The 15,613-nt window shown below is 44.1% G+C and overlaps 1 protein-coding gene across 1 annotated transcript in view; it reads right to left on the bottom strand.

Moving 5' to 3' along the window:
- Positions 1-1,210: 1,210 nt before the first annotated feature.
- LOC106565625 (solute carrier family 41 member 1) overlaps positions 1,211-15,613 on the bottom strand; it is a 37,168-nt gene continuing 22,765 nt past the window's right edge. Inside the window, exons 4-11 of the mRNA XM_014132936.2 lie at positions 14,214-14,285; positions 13,693-13,837; positions 11,478-11,624; positions 10,482-10,629; positions 9,136-9,215; positions 8,882-9,016; positions 8,555-8,703; positions 1,211-8,383 (exon numbers count right to left, since the gene is read on the bottom strand). Of these exons, the coding sequence (XP_013988411.1) occupies positions 8,198-8,383; positions 8,555-8,703; positions 8,882-9,016; positions 9,136-9,215; positions 10,482-10,629; positions 11,478-11,624; positions 13,693-13,837; positions 14,214-14,285 (1,062 nt within the window). The 3' untranslated portion in view covers positions 1,211-8,197. The remainder of the gene's footprint in view (positions 8,384-8,554; positions 8,704-8,881; positions 9,017-9,135; positions 9,216-10,481; positions 10,630-11,477; positions 11,625-13,692; positions 13,838-14,213; positions 14,286-15,613) is intronic.

Genomic DNA, 15,613 nt, shown 5'->3' with positions numbered 1-15,613 from the left:
AGCTGCTCATCATTAACAAGTGTTGACACCAATGTTCCCAAGCACTTCAAACTAGGTTTTTCTTTCCGCAGTGCATTTCAAACGGTCCTTGCTTGATGCGTGCCTAGCGAATCCTTTGGTACTATCAATAGAATTCTTCCAGTTAGAATACCCATCTTGGGTGAAGGCCTTGTCTGCATTATCATTGGACCCAACACAGAACTTTCCACATGTGAAACGAAATGCACCATATGCAGTATCTGAGTATTACTGCCACTTTCTTCCTATGAAGTAGTTTCTATTAAATGAGTGTTTTTGGACAGAACCTGCAGCTAGGGTATGATTCTAGGCTAACCTGGGCTGGCTCCTCTGTTCCAAGATAATCAGGAACAGTCGAAGGTGGAGGCTACTGTGAGCCATTATGGCGGCGTTTGTAAAAGGGTGGGTAGGCTCTGCACATGGAACTAGCTGGAGCTCGGCAGAATTATCACTGTTGGGCTTTGCAGCGGCCTCAGTGGTTTGCTGCTCATTGCTCTCCTTTGTTTGGGTACTTTGGCAAAGCCAATTTCTGATATCCATCGTGGCAGATTAGCTGCTTCGAGCTAGCTAAATAGTCTAAGGCTAATAACACTAACACTTTTTACAGCTATAGCTAAGAGGGAAGCAGCTTGAACTGTAAACTGGTGCTTAAGAACAGCCCTTAGGCTTGGTATATTTAAGCAATAAATACCAAAAATGTTAAAAAAAATAAAGCAGAGCGCGTGTGGTATATCGGCCATATACCACAAACCCCTGAGGTGCCTTATTGCTATTATAAACTGGTTACCAACATAAATAGAACAGTAAACAAGTATTTTTTCGTCATACCCGTGGTGTCTGATACAGTAAACACATGGCTGAAATGCTGTTTCAGCCACTCAGCATCCAGGACCCAAACTACCTGGTTTTAAATCTGTATTACACAGAAGCTTTAGCCATTACTCCCTGTCTGTCTATTCTGTTGTGTTTGTTACCAACATGGCACTTATCATACAGACACATTTATATATTTATACTTGTACTTATATTGGACAAGGATTAGCTATTCAAATCACTGAATGTTTTGGTTTTTCTGTGTTTTTTGTCAGATTTGACATGTTTTGTCAGTCTAGTTCACAGCTTTGTAGAGGAGCACACTACTAGTGTGTGTATTGTATTATTCTGATTGACATTAGACACTGCTTACTCAACATCAGGTGCAGTAATTAGTTTACACTCTTTATTCATTATTTATCTCATGGAGACAACACATTTTCACACGAGGGACCTAGAGGTAATATAATTAATGTAGTTATTGTAGAATTACATTCCTAAATAAAACATCATTAAATGTGTATTGTGCACTAGGCTAGGTCATTTCTTTCACTGTTCAAATCCATATCTACTGAGGTTGAATTACTCAAAAAAACAGGTGTCTTCCAAGATTCAGTGTTGAGCTGATACATTGTACTGAGACAGTTCTGTCTCTGATAAGACGGTGAGAACCAGGACTCAGAGTGTATGTGTGTCTTTGGTTGTGAACCAGATGACAGCACCAAACATCTGTGTGTGTGTGTGTGTCAATAACCCATGTCATACATAACATTTTATCTTCAGAAAGGCATCACACACACACACACACACACACACACACACACACACACACACACACACACACACACACACACACACACACACACACACACACACACACACACACACACACACACACACACACACACACACACACACACACACACACAAAGACAGAGGGACTCACAGAAGACCATAGGATTACTGAAGAGTGGTACGAAATGATATAGTCCTTTAATTCCAGCAATTTAGAAAGTCCTGCAGAGAGAGAACCCCACTACAGTCATGGGGTTACAGAGAGAGAGAGAGAGAGAGAGGAGGGGGGGTATGAGTGTGTTTGTGTGTGTATATCTGTATGCATGTTCAGTATGTATGTATGGTATGTGTGTGTGTGTGTGTTATGCCTTTCTGAAGATACAGTGTAATGTATCACATGGGTATGGGTTATGCGGAAGGGCGGGGTTGATCAGTCCATTATACTTTCTAAACCTCGGTGTCGTCCCACCACTGAGTCTGTTCCTAACCCAACCCAGAGTTGCCCTAGTCAGCGCCATCTATTTACAATATCCATCTATTAATTTATGTTCTAAATAGAAGATTCTGGCCCCAGTGATTCCCAAACACTGCAGCCTTTACAGCCATGCAGCCTCTCTCTTAGACTGCTCATTCACTCATCAAATCAACACAATTCACAACATCAAATCAACATACATCAGTTATTACTCAAAGCTAATTAAAGAGATGCTACTCTGTGGTGAGCCTGGCTCCTGATTTGTTACTATGTCTTGAGCTTGGCTCTTGATTGGTTAAGGCCTCCTATGTTTGGGCCCCTGCCTGAGGGCAGGGGTTGTGAGGTGTGTGAGGTTCATGAGATATTAGGCACCACGCTGTTCTGTTCGTTAACTTAGCCGCTAATCTACCGCGGTTAGCGCTGAAGCTCTACTGGCCCGAGGCAAGAAAAAAGAATTAACAAAAAAAGAAAAGAAAATGTGATAAACAATTACAAAAACAGCGAACTGAGACAAAATGAAATGAAAAATAAACACCTTATTTATAGAATAAATATAGTATGTACAATTTGCTTTGTGTGCATCTAAAAATAAATAGACAAAGCATTCCTTCCCCCCTGAAGAAGTATTCACAACCTCTGACCCGTGCTGGGGCAGAAAGCTGCCACAGGTTCACTAACATCCAGGCTTCTGCTTCAAGAATCCAGAGGACTTTCTAGAATAGAATCTTGGATACAGGTTCTAGAATCCAGAGGGTATAGATTCTATAATCAAGGATACAGGTTTTAGAATCCAGAGGAAAGGTTCTAGAATAGAATCTTGGATACAGGTTCTAGAATCCAGAGGGTATAGATTCTATAATCAAGGATACAGGTTTTAGAATCCAGAGGAAAGGTTCTAGAATAGAATCTTGGATACAGGTTCTAGAATCCAGAGGGTATAGATTCTATAATCAAGAATACAGGTTTTAGAATCCAGAGGGAAGGTTCTAGAATAGAATCGTGGATACATTTTCTAGTATTCAGAAGGTATAGATCATACAACCAAGGATAAAGGATCTAGAATACCCAGGTTCTAGAAAAAAGAAGATACAAGTTCTAGAATCTAGAAAACACAGGTTCTAGATCAGAATCTTGGATACGGGTTCTAGAATCTAGATGAAGGGAATGGTGAACAGAGAGGCGATCAGCACAGAGGCGAACAGCACTGTCTCATATTCACACATATGACAATCTCTCCATCTGGTGTCTATGTGTATACTACAGTACTTTCCACACAGTGACACTATAATCCACTGGGGCTGTCTCAATTATAGACATGACATAATCATTCTCTATGACCAACACACAAGATGACAGAAGGATTAGGAAAAATAATGAAGTTAAAGAAAAATCTAACAGACTCAACTTACACTTTGTAAAATGGGTCACAAACCTAAGCAGGAAAAAATTATAATTTTAAAGAGAAGGAAACTTAATTCATAACGCACACGTTTTGCATATTCATATTATGTGCCCTGCACATGCATTCTGCTGGCCCCTTAAAAACATAGAAATCTAACAAGCACCAGATAAGGAAACATCAGATGATAACACATGCATTTCACCATCAAGCTGGGCTCTGCTGCTTAGAGAATTAGTGTCTATACTGACAGTAGGTAGATGAGGGTTGGATAAGAGACCGTTTTGAAGCTTGGTGTCTCCTGGCAGATATTGTAGGTCAGCTGCACATTGTGTGTGACGTTGTGTTTGTACCATGATAAAGAGAGAGAGACATGACATTTTGTTACACAATATCCCTAACAGAGAGATCGAGAGAGACATGACATTTTGTTACATGATATCCATAATGGTGGCAATATTGGCTTGACAAATCATCCTTCAACAAACTGCAATTTTTGATAACGTTCATCTCACATCAGTTGACATCCTGTCTTTCCTCACTAACCATTGAAGCCCAGTTAAGCCTTCCAATCAGAACACACCAAACAAGTAAAGCCACCTTTTTTACAGATTCTCCTAATTCCTTGCGGTGGGAAAAAATGTCATACAATTTGGAGAGCAGATTTCACCTAGAATAGCCTCTTTCTCAATAAGAGCTGTCTCTACCCTCTCTGCTCTCTTTCTGGTCTCTCTCTGGCCTCCCAGTAAGGCCACTCTAACCTCGGTGAACCCTATGTGCGCATGGCCGCAGGAAGATGTTTTGGGGTGGGGGTGCTTGTTGACGGGGGGAGGAGGCAACGAATACACATTAAAAAAATGTAATATTATTTTAGTTTTCTCAGATTTATCAGGGGGTGCTGCAGCACCCTCAGCACCCCAACTTCCTTCAGCTATGTGTGTGCATAACCATCATCCAGCCAGAAACTTCGGCAGGCCGGACAAACATAGAGACAGAAATTTGGGCTAAGTGTTTGTGTGCAAAAAAAGTAGACAAAGAAGAAACAACAATCTAATTTAAGACATTTCACTATCATAGCCCTTTAGGGGGATTTAGGGGAGAACAAGGAAGTGTTGACGCTTAGTTGTGGAGCGCTGCCGCCTTAGGGACCACTAAGGACAGGGTTGGCAAGAACTGGGCTGACTTTTATTCAAGAAACAACCCTCCAACTGAGTGCGAAACATGATTGTGTATAGAGGTTCCTGGCACCTGACCTTACGAACTGGCACCACGTTAGTGACCTCTGTCCACAGAATAGTTTGAAGTTTCATCTCACTGCTGATACATGGTCAGGTATGTTTTCATCTCTCCCCAATGGTTCAGGTTAGGATTTGGGAAAGGTAAGCTGATCCAAGATCTGTGCTTAAAGGGCAACTTCTACCCAGAGATGTTAACACTTCCTGTTTCTGTTCAGGTTAGTGTTCAGACATCTACTGACTGGGTTGGAAGGTTGTTACCTAAGTGGATTCAGGTCTATACATTCTGGTCCCTGTGCAGCAGACCCCACTGAATCACTACTCTAAAGGGAAGGCAAATTGGGATGGTCATGTGCACTCCCCTTCATCAAACATAATTCACATAGGGACCGATTCCGACTTAGGAAATATATGCCTTTTGTACGCGCGCCTTTCCTACGCACTTCTTAGTAGTTGGTATTCAGACTTACCTTATGCAGGTGCGAAACGGGCTTTGCAGACGTGGTTCCCTTGAGAATGCTGAATACATTTAATTCAACTGCTAAAAACCCTACCGCTAGCTGGCCAACAGATTTTCTTGTGTTGCTTTCAATCAATACGGTTTTCAGTACATTTGTCTTAAGACATCCCTTAAATACGGTGTATTTGAAATTTGAATTTTGTCAACCGACTCATTAGAATACATCGGTTCAGAATAAAGGGATCAACGAAAGAAAGCCATCTAAATACACTACCTGTCAAAAGTTTTAGAACACTTACTCATCCAAGGGTTTTTCTTTATTTTTTACTATTTTCTTCATTGTAGAATAATAGTGAAGACATCAAAACTATGAAATAACACATATGGAATCATGTAGTAACCAAAAAAGTGTTAAACAAATCTAAATATATTTTATATTTGAGATTCTTCAAAAAGCCACCCTTTGCCTTGATGACAGCTTTGCACACTCTTGGTATTCTCTCAACCAGCTTCACCTGGAATGCTTTTCCAACAGTCTTGAAGGAGTTCCCACATATGCTGAGCACTTGTTGGATGCTTTTCCTTCACTCTGCGGTCCGACTCATCCCAAACCATCTCAACTGAAGAATCTCTAATCTCAAATATGTTTTGTTTAACAGTTTTTTGGTAAGTACATGATTCCATATGTGTTATTTCCTAGTTGTGATGTCTTCACTCTTATTCTACAAAGCAGAAAATAGTAAAAATAAAGAAAAACCCTTGAAAAATGGAGGAGGAAGTCTTCTAGGTAGGTCTTCTAAAATGTTTGACCGGAATTGTATATGCATATTCGTCTCCTTTTCAGCACCAACTGGTAGATTTAGAAATACTGTGATCATGTAGATTATTTGGGCACATTTTAGGGTTAGGAAAGTATGTTTGAATCATAAGAAAAACACTGGTTTGGAGAGCCTTTACACACTAAATATATTGATTAATCAAAAATACAGTAGTTTGATTTATCCTGAATCAAGTACCATCCATTAAATATTGGAAGGTGGCCTCCCAAGTGGCGTAGTGGTCTAAGGCAGTGCATCGCAATTCTAGCTGTGCCACTAGAGATCCTGGGTCGAGTCCAGGCTCTGTCGCAGCCGGCCGTGACTGGGAGACCCATGGGCCAGCGCACAATTGGCCCAGCTTCGTCCGGGCTAGGGGAGGGTTTGGCCGGCAGGGATGTTCTTGTCCCATCGCGCTCTAGCGACTCCTGTGGCGGGCAGGGCGCAATGCACGCTGACACGGTCGCCAGGTGTACGGTGTTTCCTCCGACACATTGGTGCGGCTGGATTCCGGGTTAAGCGGGCATTGTGTCAAGGGTTGGGTTGTGTTTCGGAGGACGCACCTCTCTCGACCTTCGCCTCTCCCTTGAACGAGTAAGTCCGTACGGGAGTCGCAGCAATGGGACAAGACTGTAACTATCAATTGGATACCACGAAATTGGGGAGCAAAAGGGGTAACATAAAAATAAATAAAACATTTAATAACAAATATTGGAACTGTATGACTATGGTCAAGTCATCGTGAACAAGGCTCCAGGTTTAAACTGCTACGTGTGGTTTGAGTTCCATAGTGATTCTAATAGGCTACGTGTCCCTAATTATTGGACAGCATTAACCTAATATGATCCAGTACTGCTAGAGACCCTCAGGAACAACTACACAGACGTGACAGAGGAGAGAAAGGTCAACAGAATGGAATGATGCAAAGGGTACAAACTGAAGAACTAACACTAAAGTGACAGTTCTAAATGTATGTGACTGTGGCTCCCGATAGTGGCTAATATTTAACATGATACAAATTGTAAAATAAAATGGAGAAAAGCCGGGGGATATAATTAAAACATTTTAAAGCGCTTATATCAAGTGGGCAGGTTCAGCCCTACAGAAGCCTTTAGCTTGGATCTCCAAATTTCATCTACGCAAATTATGGAGGCACACAATGAAACTGGAATAACAGCACATCTATTTATAGCCTACTTCCTTTATAGCCTACTTCACTGTGTCATGTTGATATGATTTTCAGTTTGTTTCCATACAACTGGTTTCATATTCGTCTCCACGGATCATAAGGAAAAATCATCTAAAACAATTGCTGTGTGTATTTACAATCCCCTTCTCCAAATGGATTACTCATTTATCTAGTTTTTATCAATTTATAAATTATAGTGCATGGAGAAAGCTGTTATTTCTATCGGAAAAAAGAAAGTAGACGCTTTTTCCACTTGGAACCGGCAGGTTCCCCCAACCTTACTCCTGGTTTCCTCGCGTGTAAAGGTGGTCAAGGTCAGAATACGGTGTACACACCTTCATTTCTTAGATCTCCACCCTGAACGAATAGCGGGTGAATATCACGTTATTCTCATGCTTAAATTCAAGGTCAGAATACGCATACAGAGAAAATGACCTTCCATTTACTAGCGCTTAACTCGGGTCGGAATCGGCCCCATATCTCATCATTAATTAATCTCTTTATATATATATATATAGCACTTGGTGATAAAGCATTCTAGGCTTGTGTGAGTTTTTTTGCTGTCTGTCTTCATTTCAAGTCTTTAAAATATATCTCATCTTTACAAATGCGGCCAACGTGACTGGCCCAAGGGAGAATGTCCCCATTGAAAATAATGAGGATTAATCTTCCCAATGATATAACAAATATCGATTCATATCAAATTCACTATTACCAATAATAATCATAATCATTGTAGTAATAATAATAAAAAACAATAGTAGTAGAACTCTCTTATTTAGTCAAATAAAGAAAGAGTGGAGTAGTCTGAGACCCAGGGAGGGGAGGGGGAGGTGGGGGTCAAAGGGTCAGGGATTAGATCTGGGTCTGAAAGTCATTCAGCTGTTCTGTGGTTCAGATGTCTAGAGGGAGATACTGTACAGTTCCGTTGTTCAGGTTGTTTCCGGTGTTCTGGCGTTGATGCCGTGTATGTATGCTGTCCAGGTGTGTGTGTGTGTTCAGTCTCCCACGTCGGTGTCTCTGTCTCCAATGAGCCAGAGCACATGGAAGCAGAGGGCCAGGAAGCCGGTCCCCAGCAGATCTCCCAGGGCCGTTAGGTAAGGAATAGAGAAGTTATCAGGGTTCATCCCCCTACTCCACATCCAGTGGACCATCCAGTCAGCCAGGTACAACAGGATCAACACCTAGAGACAGAGAGGGAGAGTGGTGAGGGTGTGTGTGTGTGTGTGTGTGTGTGTGTGTGTGTGTGTGTGTGTGTGTGTGTGTGTGTGTGTGTGTGTGTGTGTGTGTGTGTGTGTGTGTGTGTGTGTGTGTGTGTGTGTGTGTGCGCAAGTGGTGCGTGTGTGTGCGTGTACCTGCAGTAGAGCAGCTGCCATATAAAAGGCAATGAATGTGGATGTTAGAGTGGTGTGTCCTCCCTGCATGGAGTTGATAGTGTAGAGGAAGACCAGGTGACCTGGAGCAACCAGGAGGAAGAGCACCCGTGCCGAACGAGAGTTCACATCTGAGAGAGAGAGAGAGAGAGAGAGAGAGAGAGAGAGAGAGAGAGAGAGAGAGAGAGAGAGAGAGAGAGAGAGGCAAGAAAGATGTGTTTACATAATAACACTCAACAAACCACCATTTTGATTACAATCTTGCATCAGTAAACATTTACCCTTCACATAAAACCAATCAATACTCACTGGAGCCGAAGAAGGAGGTGCAGGGAGTGGGGCATTTCCTGGGGTTGGGGTCAGGCTCTCCCATTGGGATACCGTTCATGTGCAGATAGGTGGAGATTCTACTGGCCTGCACTGCAACCAGGTTACCTCCCACACCTGGCAGAGCACATCACAGTACACGTATGAGACAGACAGGCATAGTCTATGAGGGGTCTCGTATCAGTGGTTGTGTATGAGTGGTTATGTGCTGGGTATTTCAATGCCAGGAGTCTCACCATTGATAACAGGAGTGAAGACAGCCATACCAGCAAAGTTGGGGTTGGACACAGTCTTATCTAGGATCAGACCCCCAACACTGAGGAGAGACAGAGGAGGGGAGGTGAGACACAGGACAGACACAGGAGAGCACAGAGGAGGGGAGGTGAGACACAGGACAGACACAGGAGAGCACAGAGGAGGGGAGGTGAGACACAGGACAGACACAGGAGAGCACAGAGGAGGGGAGGTGAGACACAGGACAGACACAGGAGAGCACAGAGGAGGGGAGGTGAGACACAGGACAGACACAGGAGAGCACAGAGGAGGGGAGGTGAGACACAGGACAGACACAGGAGAGCACAGAGGAGGGGAGGTGAGACACAGGACAGACACAGGTGAGCACAGAGGAGGGGAGGTGAGACACAGGACAGACACAGGAGAGCACAGAGGAGGGGAGGTGAGACACAGGACAGACACAGGTGAGACAGAAGTAAGAGATGAGAAGTAGGTGAGACAGGTTAGAGAACAGTGACACAGATGAGAGGTAGGTGAGACAGGTTAGAGAACATACACAGATGGGAGATAGGTGAGACAAGATAGAGAACAGACACAGATGAGAGGTGGGTGAGACAAGTTAGAGAACAGACACAGATGAGAGGTAGGTGAGACAAGTTAGAGAACAGAGACACAGATGAGAGGTAGGTGAGACAAGTTAGAGAACAGACACAGATGAGAGGTAGGTGAGACAAGTTAGAGAACAGACACAGATGAGAGGTAGGTGAGACAGGTTCGAGATTGTGACACAGATGAGAGGTAGGTGAGACAAATTAGAGAACAGACACAGATGAGAGGTAGGTGAGACAAGTTAGAGAACAGAGACACAGATGAGAGGTGGGTGAGACAGGTTAGAGAACAGATACACAGATGAGAGGTGGGAGAGACAGGTTGGAGAACAGACACAGATGAGAGGTGGGTGAGACAGGTTAGAGAACAGACACAGATGAGAGGTAGGTGAGACAAGTTAGAGAACAGAGACACAGATGAGAGGTGGGTGAGACAGGTTAGAGAACAGACACAGATGAGAGGTGGGTGAGACAAGTTAGAGAACAGACACAGATGAGAGGTAGGTGAGACGGGTTAGAGAACAGACACAGATGAGAGGTAGGTGAGACAGGTTAGAGAACAGACACAGATGAGAGGTAGGTGAGACAAGTTAGAGAACAGAGACACAGATGAGAGGTGGGTGAGACAGGTTAGAGAACAGTGACACAGATGAGAGGAAAGTTAGGCACAGAGAGAGGAGAGTAGGGGTGAGACACATAAGAGACACAGGTGAGAGAGTGGCTCAACATAGGTCTTGTACCTGCTGATTGCCATGGCGATGATGACAGGTTCCCAGCCTGAGTAGAGCACCTCTCTGGTGGACGGGATCCTCCGAGCGATCAGAACCCACAGAGGGGTCAGCGCCACAAACACAGCACACACCAACGGGTTGGCATAGTCGTTAAACTCTATAAGAGAACACACACACACACACACACACACACACACACACAGGGGTTAACATCATCGTTATGCTATATAACACACACTTCATCAGCTCAATATAGAAACTCAGACTGGGTGTGAATGGGAAATCGTGAGTGTTCCCATGTATTTATGTGTGGTCGTGGGGGGCAATAAAAAACACGTTATTCTGAATCACATGCCACAGAGTGTGGTGATGGTGAAAACACAATCACTGAGCTAAAACTAGACGGCATAGCTATGGGATCACACAGTCAGACATACATACATCCCCTACCACTGTGAGGTTAGTGGTGGAGTCAAACCTCAAGTAGGCCTATGTTAAAATAAGATCCTTACTTTAAGAGTCTAGCAGTGAAGGGGTAAGTTAAAGTGTTTCTAATGGGACTTTTACTGCCTCACTCACACCCTGGGGTGAGACAGATAGGTGTAACACAGGGGTGGGCAACTCCTCCAGGGCCTGATTGGTGTCACACTTTTTCTCCATCCCTAGTAAACACAGCTGATTAATCAAATTGGAATTGTAAACTAAAGATCATGATTAGGTGATTATGGAGTCAGGTGTGTTGGCTGGGGCAAAAGTGTGACACCAATCAGGCCCTCGAGGACTGGAATTGCCCACCCCTGGTGTAACGTAAAGTGGGTGTTTGTGATGAGTGTGTTTGAGTGTGTGTGTTTGAGTGTGTATCTGTATCTCAAGCACTATATATACATGTTCTATTTAATTCTGAGATCACAAGTGTGTGTTTGTGTGTCTGTGTTTGTATCTGTATCACAAGTGTGTGTGTGTTTCTGTATCTTTCGTGTGTGTATGTGTGTGTGTGTGTCGTACCTAGCTCCTTGTACAATCCTGTGCTGATGCCAGCCAGAAGAGAGAGGGTGATCAGGTCTCCCAGACTGGCAGCGATGGGCGTGGCCACGTTGTCAGGGTTGATGCCCACCTTCCTGGCTGCAATGATCACACCAATCATAATGATCCCTGCAGACAGAAAGAGGGGCTTAATGTTAAACCCACCAATCATAATGATCTCTGCAGACAGAAAGAGGGGCTTAATGTTAAACCCACCAATCATAATCAGTTTTATGGAATTTGTAACATAAACTCAGCAAAAAAAGAAACATCCCTTTTTCAGGACCCTGTCTTTCAAAGATAATTAGTAAAAATCCAAATAACTTCACAGATCTTCATTCTAAAGGGTTTAAACTCTGTTTCCCATGCTTGTTCAATGAACCATAAACAATGAACATGCACCTGTGGAACAATCGTTAAGACACTAACAGCTTACAGGCGTAGGCAAATAAGGTCACAGTTATGAAAATGTAGGACACTAAAGAGGCCTTTCTACTCACTCTGAAAAACACATTTACATTTACATTTTAGTCATTTAGCAGACGCTCTTATCCAGAGCGACTTACAGTAGTGAATGCATACATTTCATACATTTTTTCCCGTACTGGTCCCCCGTGGGAATCGAACCCACAACCCAGGTGTTGCAAACACCATGCTCTACCAACTGAGCCACACGGGACCAAAAGAAAGATGCCCAGGGTCCCTGCTCATCTGTGTGAACGTGCCATAGGCATGCTGCAAGGAGGCCTGCAGATGTGGCCAGGGCAATAAATTGCAATGTCCGTACTGTGAGATGCTTAAGACAGCGCTACAGGGAGACAGGACGGACAGCTGATCATCCTCGCAGTGGCAGACCATGTGTAACAACACCAACACAGGATCGGTACATCCGAACATCACACTTGCGGGACAGGTACAGGATGGCAACAACAACTGCCTGAATTACACCAGGAATGCACAATCCCTCCATCAGTGCTCAGACTGTCCGCAATAGGCTGAGAGAGGCTGGACTGAGGGCTTGTAGGCCTGTTGTAAGGCAGGCCCTCACCTGACATCACCGGCAACAATGTCGCCTATGGGTACAAACCCACCGTCGCTGGACCAGACAGGACTGGCAAAAAGTGCTCTTCACTGACAAGTCGTGGTTTTGTCTCACCAGGGGTGATGGTTGGATTCACATTTATCGTCGAAGGAATGAGCGTTACACCGAGGCCTGTACTCTGGAGCGGGATCGATTTGGAGGTGGAGGGTCCGTCATGGTCTGGGGCAGTGTGTCACAGTATCATCGGACTGAGCTTGTTGTCATTGCAGGCAATCTCAACGCTGTGCGTTACAGGGAAGACGGTCCCGCGTGGCTCAGTTTGTAGAGCATGGTGTTTGCAACGCCAGGGTTGTGGGTTCGTTTCCCACGGGGGACCAGTATGGAGAAAAAAATGTATGAAATGTATGCATTCATTACTGTAAGTCGCTCTGGATAAGAGCGTCTGCTAAATGACTAAAATGTAAATGTAAGACATCCTCCTCCCTCATGTGGTACCCTTCCTGCAGGCTCATCCTGACATGACCCTCCAGCATGACAATGCCCACCAGCCATTCTGCTCATTTTGTGCGTGATTTCTTGCAAGACAGGAATGTCAGTGTTCTGCCATGGCCAGCGAAGAGCCCGGATCTCAATCCCATTCAGCACGTCTGGGACCTGTTGGATCGGAGGGTGAGGGCTAGGGCCATTCCCCCCAGAAATGTCTGGGAACTTGCAGGTGCCTTGGTGGAAGAGTGGGGTAACATCTCACAGCAAGAACTGGCAAATCTGGTGCAGTCCATGAGGAGGAGATGCACTGCAGTACTTAATGCAGCTGGTGGCCACACCAGATGCTGACTGTTACTTTTGATTTTGACCCCCCCCCCCTTTGTTCAGGGACACATTATTCCATTTCTGTTAGTCACATGTCTGTGGAACTTGTTCAGTTTGTCTCAGTTGTTGAATCTTGTTATGTTCATACAAATATTTACACATGTTAAGTTTGCTGAAAATAAATGCAGTTGACATTGAGGGGACGTTTCTTGTTTTGCTGAGTTGATATTATCCATTTTCCGCTGTCAAATCGTATCTAGGGTTACCATGTGCATATGAATAATTCCAGTCTGAAAAAAGTGAATCAGTATTATTGATTATTGTCTCCTATCCTCCTAGTGGTACCTAGTATCAGAGAGGCGATGAATGCGGTAGCCACACTGGAGGCACACAGCAGGATAGCATGTCCCAGTCTAAAGTTCCCCTCTGGGATCCAGCCAAAGATCACTGCTGCGATGGATGCCAGGAACCCTACTACTGTGGCCTGGACCTAGGAGGCAGAGAAAGGGAGGGAAGGGTTACTGTAAACTGTACTGCACGTGTGTGTGTGTGTGTGTGTGTGTGTGTGTGTGTGTGTGTGTGTGTGTGTCAGTTTCCTGTAACACCCTGGTGAGCAGACCCAGCACACAGTGATCCATCTAGCAGGTTATGTGACTGTCGGGGATCCAAAGTCTGGGGTTGAGGGGTTCCATGAACCACAGACTCAGCACTTTTACATCTGACACTGTCCATGTATGGTAACACAATGATTGGACATATTTTGTTTTATATCTGTGACTTGTTTTGTTTGGGAATATGTTGAATGTTGTTCTGTGTTCCCCAGTGTTCCATCCAGGTGTTGTGGGATGTTCCAGAGTGTTTCGTACCTGGATGAGGGCGAGGTTTCCAACGATCATCTTCCACATGTCCTTGGCTGAGTCCATCTGACCAACATTGGCCTGCACAGAGAAACACACACAGAAGACCATAAGAGACCACGGCCAGAACACAACTATAACACAACCACAACACAACCATAACACAACTATAACACAACTATAACACAATCATAACACAACTATAACACAACCATAACACAACTATAACACAACTATAACACAATCATAACACAACTATAACACAACTATAACACAACTACAACACAACCATAACACAACCACAACATGACCACAACACAACCATAACACAACCATACCACAACTATAACACAACCACAACACAACCACAACACAACCATAACACAACTATAACACAGGAGACCATGAGTCCACAACCACAACACAACCATAACACAACTATAACACAGGAGACCATGAGTCCACGACCACAACACAACCATAACACAACTATAACACAGGAGACCATGAGTCCACGACCACAACACAACCATAACACAACTATAACGCAGGAGACCATGAGTCCACGACCACAACACAACCATAACACAACTATAACACAGGAGACCACGAGTCCACGACCACAACACAACCATAACACAACTATAACACAGGAGACCATGAGACCACGACCACGACCACAACACAACCATAACACAACTATAACACAGGAGACCATGAGACCATGAGTCCACGACCACAACACAACCATAACACAACTATAACACAGGAGACCATGAGACCACGACCACAACACAACCATAACACAACTATAACACAGGAGACCATGAGTCCACGACCACAACACAACCATAACACAACTATAACACAAGAGACCATGAGACCACGACCACAACACAACCATAACACAACTATAACACAGGAGACCATGAGACCATGAGTCCACGACCACAACACAACCATAACACAACTATAACACAGGAGACCATGAGACCACGACCACAACACAACCATAACACAACTATAACACAGGAGACCATGAGTCCACGACCACAACACAACCATAACACAACTATAACACAGGAGACCATGAGACCATGAGTCCACGACCACAACACAACCATAACACAACTATAACACAGGAGACCATGAGACCATGAGTCCACGACCACAACACAACCATAACACAACTATAACACAGGAGACCATGAGACCATGAGACCACGACCACAACACAACCATAACACAACTATAACACAGGAGACCATGAGACCATGAGTCCACGACCACAACACAACCATAACACAACTATAACACAGGAGACCATGAGTCCACGACAACAACACACTACCATCTGACTGGCCACGGTTTGAATCCAGGAAAGGTAACCAGAATCATGATGTTTCAAA

This window comes from Salmo salar, chromosome ssa12, assembly GCF_905237065.1.
Source record: "Salmo salar chromosome ssa12, Ssal_v3.1, whole genome shotgun sequence".
NCBI classification, from domain to species: Eukaryota; Metazoa; Chordata; class Actinopteri; order Salmoniformes; family Salmonidae; genus Salmo; species Salmo salar.
Note: the sequence above shows the minus strand (reverse complement) of the source record. Positions and strands in the feature narration are given on the sequence as shown.